The sequence below is a fragment of the Peromyscus eremicus genome, chromosome 1, assembly GCF_949786415.1.
Source record: "Peromyscus eremicus chromosome 1, PerEre_H2_v1, whole genome shotgun sequence".
Lineage (NCBI taxonomy): Eukaryota > Metazoa > Chordata > Mammalia > Rodentia > Cricetidae > Peromyscus > Peromyscus eremicus.
This window is the reverse complement of record NC_081416.1, coordinates 14,110,209-14,132,212: the sequence shown is the minus strand read 5'-3', so window position 1 is coordinate 14,132,212 and position 22,004 is coordinate 14,110,209. Positions and strand designations below refer to the sequence as shown.

Here is a 22,004-nt window from a genome sequence, read left to right as displayed (position 1 = left end):
CATTCGGAGTTCCAGCCTGTTGATGGATTTAGACTAAGAATTTGAATCACATTTCCACACAGGCCTCTGGGTTGTAAGTATCTTCAGTTTGAGACCGAAAACCCCAGAGGAAAGAGCAGATTCTCTCGTAACTTTGCCTCCAAAGAGTTTATCTTTTATTCTCCAAACTATGTGGGTACATAATCCCTTTGGAGGGGCACAGCCTCACGGACTCAGTAGATCATGAGATGCACTTTTTAGGATAACCCAACCTACTGCTTCCAAAACCTCCAGATAGACAGTTGTCATAGGGGGTCATCTGCACCCCACTCACTCCCCTTATCTGAACAGTTTTACTCTTTGCATGTTTCTTTCCCCGTTTCTATTATCATCAGTCTCTACTGCCTCGGATCATAGACACTGTCAGTGCATCACACCTCTGACAGCATGCCAGGAGATCTCTGTAGATCAGGCTCAGTCCTCATCCTTCAGTTCATCTTGTCCTCATCTTGTTTCATCTACACTGAAGGAGCCATCTCATCTGGAATGTCTGCCTTCCTGTCCTAACAAGCCCCCGATGCTGTCTCACCTCTTCCCAATCATCCTGCATCTGTTTGACAGTGCTTTGATTCTCTGTGAATAATGCAGCAGCAAGCTCTCTGCCTCCAGAGCTCAGTAGCACATTAGGGATTGGCCTCAGGGTACCACATATTTCCACTTAGTGATTCTGTGCCAGGACATGAATGGGGAGCTGTCATCCATGGGAGGTAGTGGGGTGAGGGCAAGAAAAAAGTCTAATTACACCCCTGGGTGAAGACTTCAGGTGGTCCATGCACGAGCCAGTGAGACTCTCCCAAATCTGGCTCTTGAGAGATGATTTATGCCCAGAGTCATATTTGATGATAATCAGTCCATAAGCACTGATTTCAAAATTGTGTAATGCTGAAGCTGAACAAAATTGTTAGTGAAGGGTGTGTCCCGTCATCTCATTGTCACCTCCTGCCACCAGTAGTGCATTTGGCAGGTGCGGGAACTTCAGGTCCTACCTGAGATGTTGCCTGATGGGTGTAGAGCAGTTGGGTCCATAGAGGCTGTCACCCTTCCCGAGAGGCAGTTCAGATTTATAACCGCTAAATGTATTAGGCCCTAGGTATTTTGTTGATGTTAACATTTGCTGCCAATGCATAATGCCACATCTTGTTTACAGCCCATAAATTTATGACATAAGGACACCACTCAGAATTTTGATCTATTATGAAAAAAGCACCCAGCAATGCCAGACGCGTGGCTGGTTTTACATTTCAGACAGATACTTTTACACACTGTTGATTGCATTTTAATATAACAAGGTTTTCATTTCGTTCTGCTGATGGATTCTGATCCACTCTTGGCACTTAGGAACAGAGAAGTGAGTGTGCAGAGATGGGAAAATAAAAGTTTTATGAAGGGAAGCTTGAGCCAAACAGGTATTTCATTGATGTCTTCACTGTCACCTTAAATGATTGTAGAACTAGAAAAAGCTGGTTCTTCACTGTCTTTTCTAACAGGCACTCCCCTCGAGTGCTAAATACTAGACCAGATCTTTTCCCAGTCAGTATTTCATTTTGCTTATCCCTGAATCAAAACACATTTCATGAATGAACACACAAAATTTCATCAAAGACAGGCTGGTTTTACAGTAGCTAGTTGTACTTACTGTGTACACTACACATCTAACAGAGGGTGGACACGATCTCTTACCTCTTGGATAAGCTGCAGTATGGAATTTATGACTCCTGGCCCTCAGAGGCTAGACTCAGGCTTTGACCTCAGTTGGGCTGCTTCATACACCTCCTGTTATTTTGGCAAGCTTGAGTGTGGGGATCCCAATAGTTGCCTGAAGGGAAAAAAGTATAAGCCCTGCGCTGTCATTTGTAGCAAATCGCACACACATTGGAGGCCTCACATCTTCCCATTACCACCCTTGTGATTACAGGGTGTGGGGGAAGGCAGAGCTCCTCCTTCTCATTCCTCTCCCCTGTACTAACTGGTCAGCAGTCCTACCTGTCCTTCCTGGCTGGGCATGGAACTCCCCCAATCATCACATTCTTCTTTCCTTTGCCATGGGAAGTGCTGGTTCCTTGAGGCATACTCTCAACAATATATTCAATCAGAGGATCCTTCCCAGGCCTGCCCAGCTGTTTGTCAGCCTCTCTTCCTCCCAATCTGGCTCTCTGATCCAGCCACATAGGGGGCACTGTTCTGTCCGCTCAACACACCAGATGTTTCTGTTTGCCTGAGCTAGTTCATGTAGCCTGACTGTTGGATGCCTCCCTCCAACACACACCTCTCCAGCTGGCCATCATCTGTCACCTGCCAAGGACTTGACTCATTCTTCTCTGTCAACCCCAAGGAGGCATGTAAACTCCTTCTCGTGTGTGCTCACGCCCCTTTCTGCACCAGCAGATGGCATGCTCCTGCAGTTGTTAGCTGTATCAGTCATCTTCAGTGGGTAATGGATACTGTCTTACTCATCTTTTGTATTTGATTTGTAGCTCTTGGATGCAGGCAGTAGACAGAGCACAGGTTTTTGCATCAAAAGATGCTGCTTGGGTATCTAAACTTCACTATTTACTAACTCAGTGACATTGGCTAAATTATGTGCTTCCCTTTGTCTCTGTGTGGGGACGCACAGTATCGTGCTTGGCATATTGTAAGTCACTTGCATGCTGTGCAATAGATAGAAGTGGCTTTGATGGGAGGAATTTTCCTTTCCTAATTTAATATCCCTTTTCCCCACTTTCCTGTATTTCTAGTTAACTCCACCTTAGCCTCCAGTTAACCTTGACTCAGGCGTGAACTCTCTGAGAAAGCATCCCTGAGGTCGCTGTTTGGTGATGGCTTTTTCTTTGACTTACTGCGTTACCAACTCACTGTTTAAATGATAGAAAAGAGACTGGTGCATGCGTGTGTGTGTGTGTGTGTGTGTGTGTGTGCGTGTGCGTGTGCGTGTGTGTGTGTGCGTGTGTGTGTGTGTAGGGGCAGGCTGGGGAAATAATCAGGGAAATGCTTCTGTGCAAGCATGCTAGTTTGGTCCTTAGCACTCACGTAGAAAGCTGGGCATAAATAGTGGCACGCGTGTATAATCCCAGCGCTGCAGAGTCAGGAACAAGCAATTCCCGGGGCTTGCTGGCCAGGTAGCCTAGTCAAATTGCCGAGCCCTAGGGCCCAGTGAGAGACCAACATATGACACTGACCTCTGGCTTTCACCCAAATGTGCATTTGCATACACACGTATGTGCACACACACACCTAAACATTCACAGAAACAAAAATAATTAAAAGGATCCTGAAAATTGTTGCCTGAACTCAACAGTGTGCATATTATTTGTATACTACTTGTATATCATATCTTCATTTCTGCATTGGAGATGTCTTAAAATGTTTTATATATATATAGATATCTATATCTATATCTATATCTATCTATATCTATCTATCTATCTATCTATCTATCTATCTATCTATCTATCTATATATCACAACATCCCCTCTGTCCTATCAAAATGTTTTACAAGAGGGATGCTTAGTTGTTACTTTTGACTAATTTAATTCATTCTCACAACAGACCTTCTCTTAGCAGTGAGTGTACTGGTTGTGGTAGGACCACTAGAGAAGCTGGTACATGTAGAGACCTTCCCTGTTCTCACCCACACCCTCCTCCTGAACTGTTCTTAGTGAATTGTGGTGGGGAGGGGGATATGCTGTTGAATCCCATGAGACCCCTTCTGTGCTCATACAGAAGAGCGATAGGGAAACCCTCAGGGCACAATTTCCAGAATAACCAGGATCATTGTAATGGGCACTGTTCTTAGTGGGTGTGTATGCACAAACACACTCAGCTTGTTTGGGTTATGATAGTACTTGAACTCTGTTAAATGCAGCATGAGAGGAACGCATAAGAAGCATGGCTGCGTAGCCAAATCCAGCCCACTGGTCCTGCTTAGGCTACTGCTCGCTGCAATGTGTCTGAATCACCCACTCTCTGTCAGGCCGAGCTACAGAAGCTGAGACAGCAAGCCCTGGAGACCAAACACTTCATTGAAAAGCAGGAGGTGGAAGAGAGGAAACTCTTGCGCATCATCGCCGAGGCTGATGGGGAGAGAGTGAGGCAGAAGAAGGAATTAGACCAGGTAGAAGCTCCTTGTCACACCTCCACTAGTAACCATGAATCCATTGCCCTTTGCAAGCCACGTTTGAAGATCAGCAGTAGAGTCTCGGGCTGACTGTGAAATAGTTATGCATTCTGTTCACACTTATGAGCACTTCCTGGAGTCAATTATCCTTCTAAGCACTGGGGACACATTGGCCAATAGAATCATAGTTCGTTGTTTTCAGGGAGTGTAAGCTCTAACATAATTTAGCTGCCCATATATAAATGCCATTCATAATTACATGATAGAAACTCAAGTGTATAATTTTAGGATTAGAAAAACAATTTTTTTTGAAAAGAGAAAAGGTCTCCCTGTGCAACCTAGGCTGATCTTTAATTGGTTATCCTCCTGCCTCAGCCTCCTGAATTCTGGGATTTCAGATTACAGGCTTGTGTCACCACACTTTACTATAATAAGTCAGAAATCTAGATGCTCGCAGGGTCCTGTCAGGGAGAAGTTGGTCAGTTTGATAGGTAAGACGTGATGGAACTTGACAAGAGTTGCAGAAAAGCATTCAAATTGAAACATTCTGAAAAATGGGTTGGAGGCACTGGAGCAATGGCTCAGGGGTTAAGAGCACTGATTATTCTTCTAGAGGACTGGGGTTCAAGTCTCAGGCCCTGAATGATGGTGCACAGCCGGCTGTAACCCCAGTGCTAGGAGATCTGATGACCTCTCCTCCAGCCTCTGTGGGCACTGCACGAACCAGGTACACAGACATGCATACAGGAAAAACATCCATGCACATAAAAATAGGTAAATAAAAAAATAGCTTCGGAAAAGCAAACAGAAGGACACAGCTTCAGGCCAAGCATTACCGAATTACCAGACCATGGCTACGGCAATTGGAGAAGTGCCATGTTGAGTATCCAGTGGGATATTTTTAGTGCCCTGCCCACGGGGCACGTGTAGACAAGCAGTAGATATTTGTGGATGGATTGGATGCTGCTGTCGTGGTGGAAAGGGAGACTTTTTTTCCATTCCAAGAGGCCATGTCTTTCCAGGTCATCAGCGAGAGAGACATCCTTGGGTCTCAACTTGTTCGGCGCAATGATGAGTTAGCCCTGTTATACGAGAAGATCAAGATCCAGCAGTCAGTGCTGAACAAAGGCGAGACCCAATACAACCAGAGGGTGGAGGACATGCGCATCCTCAAGCTGGAGATCAAGAAGCTGCGCAGGGAGAAGGGGATCCTCGCCAGGAGTGTGGCTAACGTGGAAGAGCTCAGGTAAGAGATGCTCGGGGTGGTCTATGAGGACCCCTACAAAATGACCTTGTGTGGGTCTTTGAAGGCTTTAAGCAAATGACACAAAATAGACTTCACAGGACGAAAGGGTTCATTGGATAAGAACAACTCTTCCAGAAAGTCTCCCTTGTGCTCACTCTGTGTCACAGAAACAGGCCAGTCTCCTTCCAGGGGGTGTGGAGGACAGCAACAGGGTCATTAAAACACCCTTCTGGCTCTTCCAAAAGGAAATTTCAAATCAAAGCACAAACACAAACAAACACAAACGAGTTACAATTCAGAATTTTTCCCCCTCAGTGAGTTCTTTGGAATTCCTTTAATCAGGCAGCATGCAAGAGACTGAGCATCAATATTTAAATGCCATCTTGCTAATATATGCACGTCTTTTTTCTTGGAATAACATATATGATAGAAAGAGGTGGAAAATTTAATTTTATTACTCTCTGAAAATCTGTTTCCTTAAAAGGTGGCCAAATTTCCTACCTGCCTCTTGATTCATCTTCTGCGGCTTTCACTTAGCTCTCACCTTCGTTCTTGAAATCTTGCACCACACGGCATCTGCTTTCCCTGTGGGAAAACACCCTTGTTTCCTATGAGCCATTGCAGGGAACTGAATGAGAGATCTGGCATTCCTTGGTGACTCCCCTTGTTCCCCATAGACTTGGAGAGGTGCAGCTTCTCCTGGGCCACTGTGGGAGAAGGATGTGGTTTGGATCTGCTTCTTCTATTAATTAGAAGAAAAGATACTTCTGATGTTCAGATGCGGGAGTTGGGAGCTTGCCACTATCAAGGATGGAACGATCCTTTTGTTTTTGGAGTTGTTTGTCTTTCAGATGATGAATGTAGTACATATTCATTGTAGAACATGTGGGAGATGCATAAAATACACACAGAAGGGATTAGAAACATCGCCCATAACTTTACTACTCAGAGAGAACCCCATTGATGTATCAGTGACAAGTGGGCTCGTTCTAAGTGGCCACTGAATGACCTTAAGGGCTGTCATTATATTTGTCAGCCATGAGTTATTTTTATGACGTATAAAAAGGACCAAATTCGATCTGTTGCTAGTCAATATTACTAGTTTGTTGATAATGGATTTTATTTCCCCTTCCAAGGAGAGGGCAGTCTCATAAAGGATGGAGACCAAGCAGCCCTGCTGTCCACCAGCTGTGTGACATTGGGCAAACTGTTAAATGTCTCTGAGGTTTGGACTTGTAGTTATAGTTAAAGGTAGTAGAAACAAACACAATGTGCCTCACAGAGTCTCCTCCACAGTCAGGCCTCAAGTATGGCAGCTCATATATTTTTCTTCTTTTTCCAGGGATGTTCTAGAAAAGCAAAGTGTTAAAAATATGCTTTTAATTCTAAGCAGCTTGTTCTGCACTCCCTGTTGAGTGAACATCATGCAGTTAATTCTAATGGTTTGTCTTGTTAATGAGGGGAAGTTGCATTATTGGTTTAAATGAAGCAATTAAGTAAAAGAGATAGCTTCATGTTAGTAATCTGCACACCCACAGCAGATGAGGACAGATAGCAATGTCTTTATTACTTGAGTCAAAGCAAGCATCCCTTCTCCTTCTCCAACAAAGGCGACTAGAATCGCTCAGGATACTGAGGGTGGAAGAGATAGTCTACCTATTAACTAGAGATGCCTGAAGATTTTAGAAACATATTTGAAACAGAGCTGGGGCTCCAGGATTTTTTTTAGCTACCCATGCTTGGTGGCTGTGGGACATAAGGTAGAATATCTTCATTGCTCTAAACTCAGACTCTCCAGACCCAGGCTGCAAATTGGAATTACCTGCAGGGCTTTTCAAACCTATGAAATGTAGGCCCTGCACCATACCCCATATAGCAGAAGTCCTCTGGGGAATGGGTCCAGGCAAAGGGATGTTGGGAGCACTCCGTGTGATTCCACTATGCAATGAAGACGGAAGTAGGGGACCATAACTGGTGCTGGCTTGTCACTTGTGCTACAGTAACTTGCAGTCAGGTGTGGAGCTTGCAATGTAGAGTGTTCACTGACCACTACTGTAGAGACAGAAACACTGAAATGTATCTTGGGACTCTCAGCGTTCACTTCCCGACCCGGTTCCTTTCATACGTTTCTAAATTCCTCGAACATTGAGAATCAAGATTCTAAAGGCTGTTGTTGCTCAGAGCTAAGGCAGTTCCTGAACTCCAAATGAATTAGTATTCTTTGTGACCTGTGTAGGTAGGTTGGGGAAGCTGGCCTTTCTCAGTGCTAACAAGTTTCTTAGTTCCAGCTTTTTATGCCAGATACAGTGTGTCTATAGTAATGAATTCATTAGTTTTTTTTGGGGTGTGTGTGTGTGTGTGTGTGTGTGTGTGTGTGTGTGTGTGTTGTACACATGCATGTTTGTGGGCATGCATGTGAGTGTGCACATGGGGAGCAGAGGTTGGTATCTGGTGCATCCCTCAGTGGTTATCTACTTTACTTATGAGATAGATCTCTTGCTGAATCTATAACCACAGATCCAGTCTGACTGGCTAGCCAGTTTATGGGGGGAGGGATCATCTGCCTCAGTCTTCCCAGTGGTGGGATTATGGGTGGGCCACTATACCTGGTTGGCTTTTATATGGGTTCTGGGGATTTGAACTCTGGTTCTTATGAATTCAGGGCAAGTGTTTTATGCACCGAGCCATCCCCCAGTTCCCTGTAGCAAAGATAACAAATTTCAAGGGACTTCTTTGCCAAGCAAAGCTTGTCTTGTCCAGGCAGGAGCTTTTCCACATGCAAAGAGAATTCTTGAAGGAGAGGACAAGATGCCGAGCCCTGGAGGAGGAGCTGGAGAACCCCATGAATGTGCACAGATGGAGGAAGCTGGAGGTACCACCTGCTGGAGCATCCTTCCTACCCCTCCTCCCCACCCACTCAAGACTCCTAACCTAAAGCAGGACGAGAGGTTCCCTTTAATGATATGCAAATTGTCACCTACAGTGTAAAACTGGATCAAATGTGAATTGAGTTGTTTTAGAACCAGATGGTTAATTTGAGTTTGGCTTTAAAAGTCTTGGACAAAATCCTACCTGCCCCTAAAAAGACCCCATGAAAGCTGTGCATTGGTTGCTTTCATTGATGGGTATGTATTTTGCTTTTCAGGTAGTTTTGAGTTTTGGATTGACTATTAATTGCGTTTAGCAATCTCTCCCACCAGCGTCTTAGCCATCTTCCAATTGGTTTTGCATTCTTCCATTTCCTGCAGGAAATACGGTTTGGTGACTCAATCCTTTCAAAGGCCTAGACTGTGTTAGCCAAGCCCCTTCTGTTAGGCAACAGAGCTGAAAGTACCACGGGCAAAGGATGGACAATTGACTTTGTACTCTGTGGCTCCTGCTAGGCATCATGACCAACCCTGCAAATAACAGCCACAGACCAGCTCTGCTTGGTCAAGACAAGGATGAACCTCTCTTTTAGTTGTACATAGTCATGTGGTGCCAAAAGGGACTTTGGCTAAATGACCAATTACCATGTTGAGAAATATAAGTCTATGGCACAAGCAAGTTCAGTGAGAGGTGGAAAATCATCCAAATAGGATTTTATTTTTATTTTCTTTTAATGAAGAAAGTATTAAAGTTAATGCATTATAAATTGCGTAAATACAAGGCCTGAATTTTAACAACATCCAGGGCTGCCAAGCGAATGTGTGCCAAATCCTGTCCAGCTATGTGGGCATCAGCTGGGGCTGGGTAAGCAAAGTCAGAGTCAATGAAATGTCATCTTTATTCCTCTTTAGTGCCCAAAGTGGCACAGCTTACTAACCCGGTGATTACCATGAATCTGCCTGGGAAGTGGAGCTGAAGATCTCACACTTGCTTATACCACATTAGCCTATTCCATGTGTTCTCATGTAGATCTTGGAAATTTCCAACTCCATGTCAATTTCTATTTAAAACAATTAAGGACTCTGAGAGGTGGTTGAAAATATCCAGCTGCTAGATTAATTCAAAGTGTCAGTATGGCTGAAAGCAAAGCCTTGGCTCCAAGTCCAGAGGGCAAACGATCAGCTTACACCTGTAGCTCTTGTTTGAGAGAAACACACGTAGCTACTGAAGGAGCGTCAAAGCTGTCCAGGTTGATTCCATTTGAGTGCTAAATGCCACAGCTGTATTCTGCTGCCTCCCCTTAGCAGATGCCACATCTTGGAATCCTTCCCCATTGTGGGCTCTATGGAGTCTGCTGGTTGACAGTCATCAGAGGGGGAACTCCAGAGTTGACTGATTTCGGGAAGTCAGTCCTATGGAAACCTGAGGTACAGGGAGAGCTCAGAGCATCCTAATGAGAACCACAGACTTTGAGCAGTGCACATCTTGAGTCCAGCTCAGATTCTTCCCAGCCTTGGCAAATGACTTCTTTGCTCCTAAATGCTCCTGTCTGTAAAAGGGAAGACTGATATCTCCTCACATTGCCACATGGCTAAAATGTGATATCACGTGGGAAGCACCGAGCATCAAGCATGGTTGCATGATGATTAGGGTCTTTTCTTCTGGCAGAACAAACACATTCACTTTTTATCCTTGGGTTAATCAGAGCCATGGTCGAGACAGCGGGAAAGCGTGATCTGCTTTTGGGAGCAGGAATTTACGGCAGTGTCGTTTGCTATGCCTTTTTCCCTTTTGGTTTTAGTTCTTTATGTACTAGGTCTTCAAGTGGGGAAGGCATTCGAATAAAGCACTAATTATTGCGCACAGACCACGTTGCTCTGAAACTGATGCCCTCTCCCATTGTTCTCCTCGGACAGGCCAGTGACCCCAGCACCTTTGAGCTGATCCAGAAAATCCACACCCTGCAGAAGCGCCTCATCAGCAAGACAGAAGAGGTGGTGGAGAAAGAGCTTCTCCTTCAGGTACCCATGTCGTTGTTTGTGCTCCCCAAGCAAGCGTGGCCATCTCCAGGATCCTCAGAGCTAGTGACTGGGCAGCGTTGCATGCCTCGTCCTAAACTGTAGATGGCAACAGCAACTCACACAAGGAGAACAAACAGCCTAATTAATTGTTCTTTTATGCTGCGATCACTGATATTTCAAGAATCCCAGAAAATTAAGTTCAAGGCTAGACTTACTGCAGTCGGGTAATGTGAACATTTTTCTCACTTTCCTACAGTTCTATTATTTGTCAAATTATTTTAACCGCTTTTCTTCCTACCTTCATGTAGTGTGAAGTGCTGTGATTTCAATTTTGAAAACAGTTTTCACATAGAGCACAAATGATCTGCCTACAGGAAGATCTGTGTGAATGAAACAGAACGATGTGTTCGGGGATGTGATATGTGTGTGTAGGGGGTGGTATGCATGGGGCAAGGTATGTGCATACTAGTGCACATTCATGGGAAGGCTAGATGAGGATGCTGGGCATCTTCCTTATAGCCACCCACCATATTCTCTAGAAATAGTTTTTTTTTTTTTTCCCAGCAAGCCTGAATCTTGACTAGGCAGGCTGGTGAACAAGCTCCCAGGATCCACTTGTCTCAGTCCTCCTGATGCTGGGGTTACTGGCATGCATGGGTGTAGAGGATTCAAACTCAAGTCCTCACACTTGAATAGTAAGAGTTCTCACCCACTGAACCATCTCCCCATCCTGACTTTGAGAATGTTAGGAAGTAAATTCTGGCATTTTCTCAGTCATTAGGACCATCCCCACCAGATGCTGCTGACACTGTTGCTCCTCCTACCCCTTCAGCCCCTCCCCTATAGCCCCTCCCCCTTTTCTTCCCCACTCTCTGCTTCTCCTCCACCTTTACTAGGACATCCCTTACTGTGTGCTGGCTGCTGTGTGGTGTGGAGGCTTTAGCTGCCCTGTCTCATTTCATCTGAGCAGCTCATGTGTGAGTCTTACCACCCACAGTTGGTGGTAAGAAAGTTGGGGCCTGGAAATTTAACAATGAGGTAAGAACGGCAGTGCTGGCATCAGGTGGTCTGGATTGGCATTCTGCTTCTGCTGGCTTGCACCTATTTGATTGTTATTTCTCTGCACCTGAGGTTCTCAGTCCATATTAAGGACAATAGAATCCACGAAAATGAGTGTCGTAGGCACCGAAGGACCTTAGCATCACACTGAGTTCACGTTAGATATCGATTCCAATGTGACGTTAACTACTGGGCGGCCATTCGTAGGAGTAGAAACTTCTACATGTGTGCAGGAGGAGCCTTTTGCATCTCTTCTACTTTGTATTTGGCCTTAGATGTGTTTTCCCTAAAGTTGGCTGGACAGTACAGCGCACAGCAATCGGGACGTCACTGCATGGAGTGAGCATAATATTTTCCTCCTCTCTGGAAGATGAGCGCAGTGATGGAGCAGGCAGGTTCAGGAGTGGGGAAGCACTGTCTTCAAGAGTTGATGGTTCAATGACTTGGGGAGAATCAGAGACATTTTTCAAACATTGCTTTCCCCTTCTGTAAAGCAGGGATCGTAGTACTAATTAAAGGAGCATACATAACCTAACTTGGGGGTCTTGTGCCAATTAGGGCACAGGCCCTGGAGACTCACCAGAGTGTGAACTGTGACTCTAAAAAGGCTAGGACAATGCACCATCCCAAGGCCAGGCAGCTGGAGAACAGAGGCTTGAGACTCCAGCCAGCCAGTCACCCCAGAACTCAGACCTTCCATGGCTTCACTCTCTTGCCTCTTCTGTTAATATTGCCATTTCATAAAATTTAAAGAGAATCAATTTTGTGTTGTGTCAAAACTCAGTTTTAAAAATAATTTGTATTGTATTTTATAAGAAGTTTGTTCTATACTATATTGGGTGCCATAACTACGAAAATGTGTTTGTCCCTGGGTATGTTAATGTGCACCATGTGAGTGCAGGTGCTGGTGGGGACCAGAAGGCTCTGATCCCCTGGAACTGGAGTTACAGGCAGTTGTAAGCCTCCTGATGTGGTGCTAGGAACCAAATCTTGGTCCTCTGCCGGAGCAGTAGGTGTTCCTAACCACTGAGCAAGCTTTCCTATTCTTTCTTTCCTCTCACAAACTTTGTGTTTTCTCTGTTCTTCTGCCTTGTCAAAGTAGAGGCACAGTCATGAATCTCTCCTTTCCTTCCTCCTCCTCTCTTCTCTTCTCTCCTACCTTCTCATTTTATCTTTTCTCTGTTTTGGGTGTTGAGGATTGAGCCATGCATATTTGAGACAAGAATTCTGTCACTGAACTACGCCTACAGCCCCTTTTATTTTCTTAGATAGGCACTTGAGTCCATAAAGCATCTTCTAAGTAACACCTGAGTTCCTTCCCACAGGTTTTGATAGATATGGTATTTTTATTTAGTTGTAAATCTTTCTCCTTTAAGAATTACTCCCCCACTGAGAATAAGTCTGAAGGATCCCTGTTCTTCCTTCCATGAGAATGAAGAGTACACTTTAAGGTCTTCAGATCCATGCATATTTCAGCTAAACTTTCCTCAGGTCTTTTCCTTCCACCGAGGATGGTAGTAGATGCTGTCCCTGGAATCGAATCCTGCCTTTGAGAATAAGTGACTGTTCAGAAGTAAACGATCCCAGGGTTTGAAAAAGATGCGTGCCTTCTATACATTCTGGACTCACAGAGATCCACCCGCCTCTGCCTCTCCAGTGCTGGGGTTAAAGGCGAGTGCTTTTAATGTCATGCTCAGCTTGACTCCTTCTTTTAGCTGTGTTATTTTTTAACTTCAAATACTTCTGGTATGATCATAAGGTGAGTAAAAGGGGATCATTTTTATTCCTTTCTAGGGGCATTATTTCTTCAATACTATATAGAATCTCTCACAAGAATGCTAACATTTGTCTGATATTAGTATAGCCCTACCACAGGGTTCTTTAAAACAATATTTGTATATCTTTGAATTTTGGGGTGGTCTTTGTATTTGGGGCAAATCCCTTGTAAAATAAAAAACAAACCATCTGGTCTGTTAATGTTTTGGCTGATGTACTTAGTTCACTAGTGTTTACTATGGTTCCTTTCTATCTTCTTATTTCACAGTATTTATCCTTATTTGTGTGTGTGTGTGTGTGTGTGTGTGTGTGTGTGTGTGTATGCTTGTGCATGCACACTTCACATGTATGTGAGTGCAGGCATGCATGTGTCATGGCATTGTGTGGCAGTCAGGGGTCAGTTCTCAGGAGCTGGTTCTCTCCTCTCACCGTGGGATCTCCAGATGGATCTCATGTCACTTATCTGGGGACTCAGGTGCCCAAATTTGTTTCTGCCAGGTTCCCTAGGCAATGCCACTTGTTTAGAGTAGTATTTTTATGTTAAGCTCTCAACTTGGGACTCTTTGGACCATTTGGTTAACATATGTTGGGATCCCAGACTTGTGACAGGAGGTTGGTAGATTTTCATTCCCAGAGGAACCATGGTTTTTCCAATGAGAGCCCAAGAGAGATGGGTCTTTGTGGTCTTCCTGGCAGAGGTGGGACATTTCTGTCGATCCTTTTGCTGTAACTCCTATGTGGAGGGGTCTCACTCACAGCTCTCCAGTTCACACAGGCTCAGACCCTCACTCTTGTCCTCCTGTGGCCCCTCAAAGCCAGGCTCCTTACTCACTGAGTATCCCCTTGAGGGGTGGCTGCCATATGTCACTGTTCACTACTTCAAGCTCAGAACACCTTTTGACTTTGACATTGGAGCAAACCACATGTATACTGCCTTGTGGTAAACGCATGTGTTGTTTTGTTTAGAGTGTTTCATGTTTTGTAAACAGTAGAGTTTAGAGTTTCAGATTATTTAGCCTGATAAATGGTTATCCATAGGAATTGTGTTGTTGGTTTGAATGAGAAATGTCCTCCATAGGCTCAGGCATTTGAACACTTGGTCCCCAGTTGGTGGCACTGTTTGGAGAGGTTTAAGAGGTGCAGCCTTGCTGTAGGAAGTGCTGGAGAAGTGTGTCACTGGAGGCAGGCTTTGAGAGCTGCAGCTTCATCCCACTTCCTCTTTGCACTCTCTGATGCATGCTTTCAGTTTAAGATATGATATTCCAGTTTCCCATGCCTGCCACCAAGCCTGTGCAGCCATGATAGACTATTATGTTCTGGAACTATAAGACCCAATGAACTCTTCCTTCTATGAGTTGCTTTGGTCAAGGTCACAGCCAATAGAAAAGTAACTAATATTGAGGTCTCATCTCTTTTCTTCCTCATCTGTAGATTTGGGGCAATAACAATAATTGCCCACAGACTTACTTGAGTGTATTAATGGACATCCAAGTTGAGAAGAGTATTCAGTTATCATTAACAATGTCATCATCAACATCAATAATTTTATTAATAATACTGTTATCTGTCACCAAGAAGTTTTATAGATCTTCAAAGTCTCACTTTTTTTTTTTGGAGCAATCCTTCATTTAGTCTTTTGTGATTGGCTGCTACAAATTTCCTTAGCAGTCATGTATCCCCAGGCAACAAGCCTTGATATGTTGGCAATCAAGACACGCTCTGCAGGATTGGTTATTCTCTTAGCTTTAGGTGTTTTATTAAACTATTAGAAAAGTTCCCAGCACTTACAGAAGAAAATTTTGTACACTTTTGAAGATATGTGGTTGAGTTCTTTGAGTCCCAGGATAACTTTTAAGTGGTGTTTTTTTCTGTGTCCTGGCGATAGAGAGACTCCACTACTTCTAAGAAGTAGATAAAATGAAGACTATTTCTTCCCTACTAGACTGGGGAGTTCCTTAAGAAAGGCACTTCCTATTTATCCCTCTGCCTTCTCTCCCTGTTAAGGGCTCTGCAAACAGACTTTTTACTTGTTGCTATTATAAAATTCGACAAAAAAAAAACAAAAAAACAAAAACAAAAACCACAAGACAAAAAAACAAGGGACAGAGGGTTTCTTTTGTTGTTGTTTTCTTTTTTGGCTCACAGTTCCAGAGGGACACAGTCCATCTCGGCAGGGAAGACATGAGAACAGGCAGGGAAGGTGTGGTAGCGGGAGCTGAAGGCTGGCTTATAGCACTGCACCAGCACTCAGGAATCTGAGAGTGAAACAGAAGTGAGGCAGGGCTACAGCGCCTCAAGGCTTGCTCCCAGTGGTCCACTTCCTCCAGTGGGGCTCCACCTCCTAAAAGTTCCACAGCCTTCCCAAAGAGTACCACCAGATGGGTTCCAAGAGTTCAAACATACGATCTTACAGAAGACATTTCAAGCCATAAACACCCAGCCAACTCCTTATCCTTGAATTTTTACTGTGAATGCACTTTTCTTCTCCAGGGAGCCCTCTCTTCCTTGGTTAGTGTTTTTGATGAAGTTCACATGCCTTGTTGTTCCTTTCACATCACAGCTGATTAATGATTCATATAATGATTAATGAAATCATTATAATTATGCTCTGTGTGTATGCTTGCATGTGTGTTCTTGTGTGTGAGTGTACATGTGTGTGCACATCTGTGGACATCAAGGGTCAACTTTAGTTATTGCCCCTCAGGCACTGTCTACCTTGTGTTTTGGGAGAGGGTCTTTCATTGGTCTAGACTTACCAAGTAGGACATTAGCCTAGACTTATGATTAGGCCAAGATGGCTGACTAGAGAGCTCCAAGGACCCTGTCTCTGCCTTCCCAGTGCTGGCTGAGATTATATTCATAGACCACAGCACTTGACTCTTTCATGTAAATTCTGGGGCTTAGACTTTATCAACAGAACTTTCCCCAAGCCCACCATTGTGCATCTTGACACTTTTATGCTAGACTGTAGGCTCTACACAGCATTTGTTCTTCCTCTAAAGATGATTTGAGTCTTCTTATTGATTATCACGCCCCTGGCATCACCCCTACTAATATCTGTCCAGTGACTGATTAATCCTGGAAGAATGGTGGTCCTCTGAAAAGTCATATGTCTTACAGACATTGGGTTCTAATTTTGGGCCAACAAGATAGGGAATTATTCTTCCTGTTGCCTATTAACTTTGCAGGGGTTTGGGATTTACTTTTGGTTTATGGATCTGTCTGTGTTATCTTTGTGTGCAGAGGCGGGTTGACTCCCACGGGTGTGCTCAAAGTGCCCCTTTCTGCGGGTCTAGCAGACAATGGTCTTTGAACCTCACATCACAGTTTTGATGGGAAGATGGAGAAGTCTGCATTCTTGCCGTGATTGGAAATTTAGGTGTGGGTGGGAAGACTAGCTTGCTGTTGTCCACCAGGGTTCTCTCCCCTTTAAGGAAGCGTGTGCATTCGAAACATATCTGCACATGCCATTGCTGTTTCTCCACTCTGCCCTCGTACCTTTCCCATCCACAGGATTAATGACAATGTTCTTTAAAGACATCTGTGGGATCAGGCTAGCATGTGTATGGTGATGTCTGTCATTACATCATCATCATCATCATCATCACTATCATCATCATGAGTCCCAAATAAATAATGAGCATAAGGCAAGGTGTTATAAGTATGGGAAGCTTAACCTCTTGCTGCAGGCACTTGCAAGCATACGGCTCACTTAGAGCAGCTGGGATTTTCCCTTGAAGTGCTTAAATAACTTTATTTTCAGGGTCAGGCAAGAAATTGGCAACAGTGAAGTAAGCTTTGCATATTAGGATCAGAAACGTCTATTGTTGGTGCTCTCAGAGTCGGAAGCAAAAGGGAGTGCTGAGGACTGCAGCTCAGGGCACTGTGGATCCCATCTCCAGGAAACAGGTGTCAGAATCCAGCCACATTCAGGATTATAGGTCACTTTATTTTTCAAGGATAGCTAGAAATGTGTTTGGTATGGTGAGTACTACTCATTAGCAAACCTTAAGAATACCAAGTGAGCCTTTCAAAACTAAGTCTTGGGCTGAAGAGATGGCCCAATGATTGAGAGCACTCATTCAGATGATCCAGTTTTGATTCCCAGCACCCACACCCACATGGCAGCCAACAACCATCTAAAACTCCAATTCCAGGGGATCTGATGCCCTCTTCTGGCTTCTATGGGCACTGCTTATATATGTATACTTACATATGTGTATGCAAACACCTATACACATAAAATTAAAAAATACTAAAACAAGCCAGGCAGTGGTGGTGCATGCCTTTAATCCCACCACTTAGGAGGCAGAGGCAGGCAAATCTCTGTGAGTTTGAGGCCAGCCTGGTCTACAAAGCCAGTTCTAGTGATGGGTGAGTCACCTGAGGAGTACTACCATTTTGAATAAAGAAAGTAAAGTTGACCTTCTAGAATGCTCTCACTGAGTTAGTTTCCCTAGCAGACCCATTATACAGATAAGAATGATGACGTTTCTCCCATGAGGTGTAGCAGTAGTGATGTCCTACCAGAAGATGTTAATATAGCGGGAGACTCCAATGAACACTGATTCCTCTGCAATGATGTGGGTGAGAATGTGAGGTTGGAGGAGTTCAGATGTGTCTTGCCTTAGGAAATCATCACACACATTCTTTCACAGTCACGTAGAAGCCTGGGTAGTGAGCATATCCTCCGATGCATAAGTCATGAACTGAATTGGAAGTTGCTGCTTTTTTGCTGACATGCGGGTGCTGCCTTTTCAAGGTGAACTTTCTCTTTAATTTAATTTTATGACTGATTGGACAGAAGTCCAGTTTATTTAGCTGTAAAATGGCTGAAATGAGAGGAGGGTGTGGACAGTTGTGCACGAGTCTCCTGCTGTATTGGGGAACAGGCCTCACGTAGCCCGTTTTTAGACCGTTCTCCACCAAAGAATCTGTATTTTTGTGACCTCCTGACCATCCCACTTTTATGGGCATTTAATGAAGTTGTTAAATGCCATAGGCATGATTGTGTGTGTCTTACCATTCAATTGTCATCACAAACCAAGAGGAGCTAGTACCATGTCCTGTCACAGAGGAGAAAAACGTAAGACACAGAAAGGTTAAGACTTTCCCCCACAGCCATGCCTGGAACCCAGTGGAGCCTCCAAAGGCTTTTTTCTACCGTGGCATGCAATGTAGGAAGACCACAGGCACTGAGTACACCATGTACAGACCACCCTAGGCGCTCACGGAGAAAGCTCATGTTTGTCACAGCATCAGAGACATGCCATTCTAGGCACAGTCAAGGGCCAGGCCAGCAGCACTGGCATTCCCAGGGAGCTTTGCAGAAATGCTGCATTTCAGAGCTCTCCAGTGCCAATGTGTCACAGTCTCCATCTTTATATGACCCTCAGTATTCAGGACACCATTTAGGTCTAGAAGTTTCTGTTGTGGGAGACTTCAGTGGTCCAAAGCAAGAGCCCCAGTGTGGGAAAACCAGGGGCTCCTGGGCTCCTGGCTTGTAGCCTTGCCGTATGGTGCCACCTTCTCACCTTGGTTCCTCCCCTGAAACCTGGGACTCACCATCTTATCAACATTCTCCGATTGTTGGGTGGTTAAGGGAAAGAATTGCATGAAGTGCTTAGGAGAAAGCTTGAGAATTAGGCATTGAGAAATGCTAAAAAAAAAAAAAAATATGATTGTTTTGGTAGTTTGCAGTTAACCCCATGCTGTGGCCCTCAGTTTTCACACTCCAGGCATTTAAAACATTAGGAGGAAGATGGTGAATGAGTGAGTGTCTAGGATTTAAGGACTGTTGCTGGACCAGCAAACTGCCCACATTAATGTGAGAAGTCTCAGGTGTTTCTTTGTTGATGGAGACATGATGATTTTTATCCTATTTGCTGGGAGCCTGGATGGACTTGGCAGAAGCTTCGGAGAGTTTTGAAGAGCAGTGGGAGCGAGCAGGCACTGCTCACGTTTCCTGAATGCTGAGTGGGTGTCTAGCCACCTGTGCTGACCATTCTGTTCTGTCTGCATCCACAGCAAACTCCGATAAGGTAGATGCTGCTGTTTTTATTCCATAGGGGAGGGAAGTGAACCTAGCCATGAACTTACGCAGGAGGGAAAACAAAACCTGGCCAAGCGTTTACTGCTCACAAATGCCAGTGCTCTGATTATAACCCAAGGTTTGGGAAATAAAGATAGGACGTGGGCTGTGCCTGACCCATTACCTGTTTCTATATGGCCCTCAGATAGAATGCTGTTCATATATTTAAGTAGGAAAAAAAATCCCAAAAGAATAGTACTCTTCTCTCTCTCTCTCTCTCTCTCTCTCTCTCTCTCTCTCTCTCTCTCTCTCTCTCTCTCTCTCTCTCACACACACACACACACACACACACACACACACACGATATGAAATTCAGGACTCAGCGTCTAGAAATTAAGCTTTAATTGACACATATTATTTACATATTGACCATGGCTGTCCTTATGCTATCAAGGTACAGTTGAGCAGTTGTGATGGAGACTGAATGGCTCATAAGGCCCCTGTATAGCACTTACCATCTGACCCCACACAGCAAATGCTTGCTGACCCCTCTTATAGACCTTAGTCATTGTAATTCAGAACACAGCCCCTAACTGCTATTCTTTATTGCATCCACATCACTAAACATTTCATTTCTGGGATGAGTTCCTGACTGCCCCCATTCCAAAGTAATTGTTCAATTATTTAACAGCCTCTTTAGGATTTGGAAGGCTGAATTTAATATTGTGCCCCAGTGGCTGGTGGTATAGCCTACACTAAACATAATGCTTGTTTGATCTGTTAGTGTATAAACTAGGGATGGCCCATTCTAGAGAGCTGAGCTGAGATGATTGGAGATGTTCTCTCACTAGAGAGACTGAGGCAGAGTAGTGCTGGGACCTCTGTAAGCTCAGGCCTATGTAAACTGAATCTCTTGGTTGGTGGGTGTTTGCTCTTTAATAGAACGAAAGCGGAGAAGAATAGGATGAGAGAGACAAAGCTTCTTTGGAGCCTTGCTGGTCTGGGCAGAAGACATTAGAAGATTTAGTAATAGCTGTGAGCCTCTCCCCAGCTTCCTGCAGTGTCTTTCTTACTTACCACCTCTTCTTGGGGCTTTGGAGGGGTGCCTGCTTTCTTGTACAGGCTCCTACGGGAGGAGAGGAACAAGGTAGCTCTGCCTCCTAATTTGTCAGCACTTCCCCAAATATCACTGTTAGAAAACTTGGGGGTGGTGTGGGCTTATTTGGACTACCAGCTCCCAAATCATGACACAGAGACTTATTATTAATTGTGAATGTTTGGCCTTAGTTTAGGCTTGTCCCACTAGCTCTTATAACTTATTTTAACCTGTTTCTGTTCATCCATGTTTGCCTTGGAGCTTTTTACTTTCTTTCATTCTGTGTGTCCTACTGCCCTGCTTCCTCTGTGTCTGTCTGTCTGACCGATGACCCCAGGTATCTCCCTCTCTTTCATCCTTGTTCTCTCCTTGAGCCTAGATTCCCCCTCCTACTTATTCTGTCTGTCTGCCGGCCCCACCTAACTCTCCTGAGCCTAGCTATTGGCCACTCAGCTTTGTATTAGACCAATCAGGTGCCTTAGGTGGGCAAGGTAAAACAGCAACACATCTTTACATAATTAAACAAATGCAGCATAAACAAATGTAACACATCTTTACATAGTTAAAGTAATATTCCACAACAGGGGGACACAGTCTGTTTCCTAAGAAGTTGAGTTCAGCAGCTTGTCCCTGAGAAACCAACTAAAACAGCCACAATAATAGTACAGCAAAGGGAGATTGCTACAATGTGGGTCACATTGAGAAGAGGGATAGAGCATCCCGTGAGCCCCCTCAGTTTACCTTTGGAGTCCTGAAGGGAGATTGAAGTTTAACTAGACGGCCACGCATGTGCATGACCAAGGGTCCTGGTCAAGGTGTGGTCTTGCCCACTGCTGTCCTATCACTGTTTGTGCTTTAGGCTCATCCTGAAGGTGGATGTTGTTGACATCCTCGACAAGTTGTTACAACTGTGTTATCCCTCCGACTGGCACCAGGATCCCTGGTCTCCTTCCCCCATTATGAGATTCCTCAGGGAAATTCCCCTTTCTTGGAGTCTATTACTGCATTTGTCTGATAGTTAAATTGGGGGTTGCCAGCACCTCTGTAGAACACCCTAGTTTTTGCCAGGACAATTACAGCATCACAGATGGGAACCGAGCACCATTCAACATGAACTTGTGGGGGACTTTTTATATTTAAGTCACAACATTGTCCATCATTCTTTGGTTTCTAAAAATTTATTTTTTTATGTTGTGTCTGCTTGTGTGTGTATGCATGAAGAACCTTGGACCACAATGTGCCTGTAGAGGACAGAGAACAACTTTATGGAGTTGGTTCACACTTTCCACCTTTATGTAGGTTCCAGGGATCAAACCTGCTTGTCAGGCTTGCTTAGCAAGCACCCTCGTTCACTGATCTGTCTCTGTCTCTGTCTCTCTGTCTCTCTCTGTCTCTGTCTCTCTCTGTCTCTGTCTCTGTCTCTCTCTCTCTGTTTGTGTGTGTGTGTGTGTGTGTGTGTGTGTGTGTGTGTGTGTGTTTAGTCCTAAAACTTAAATTAGCATGCCTGCTGGTGCTCCCGAGACTTGAGGAGAATTATGCAGGTTGAAGAAATCTGTAATCCGGGAGCCATTATTTCATTTCCCGAACCTCACAGCAACTCTGTTCAACAGATGGGGTGGAGGGAATGTCGGCTCAGAGAGATTCATCTGCCCTCAGAAGCCAGTTCCTCCAGGGCCGGCAGCCCTAAGAGAAGGGTGGCATTGTAGGTTGTCACGGACTCTCAGCCTCCCTGCAGAGAGCAAGTGTTTAGTAT

At 44.5% G+C, this 22,004-nt stretch overlaps 1 protein-coding gene across 1 annotated transcript in view; it reads left to right on the top strand.

Annotated features, from left to right (window-relative positions):
* The window catches only part of Cfap58 (cilia and flagella associated protein 58), a 101,610-nt gene that overhangs the window by 42,926 nt on the left and 36,680 nt on the right, over window positions 1-22,004 (top strand). The window contains exons 12-15 of the mRNA XM_059256664.1: window positions 4,011-4,151; window positions 5,177-5,400; window positions 8,161-8,272; window positions 10,185-10,289. Of these exons, the coding sequence (XP_059112647.1) occupies window positions 4,011-4,151; window positions 5,177-5,400; window positions 8,161-8,272; window positions 10,185-10,289 (582 nt within the window). The remainder of the gene's footprint in view (window positions 1-4,010; window positions 4,152-5,176; window positions 5,401-8,160; window positions 8,273-10,184; window positions 10,290-22,004) is intronic.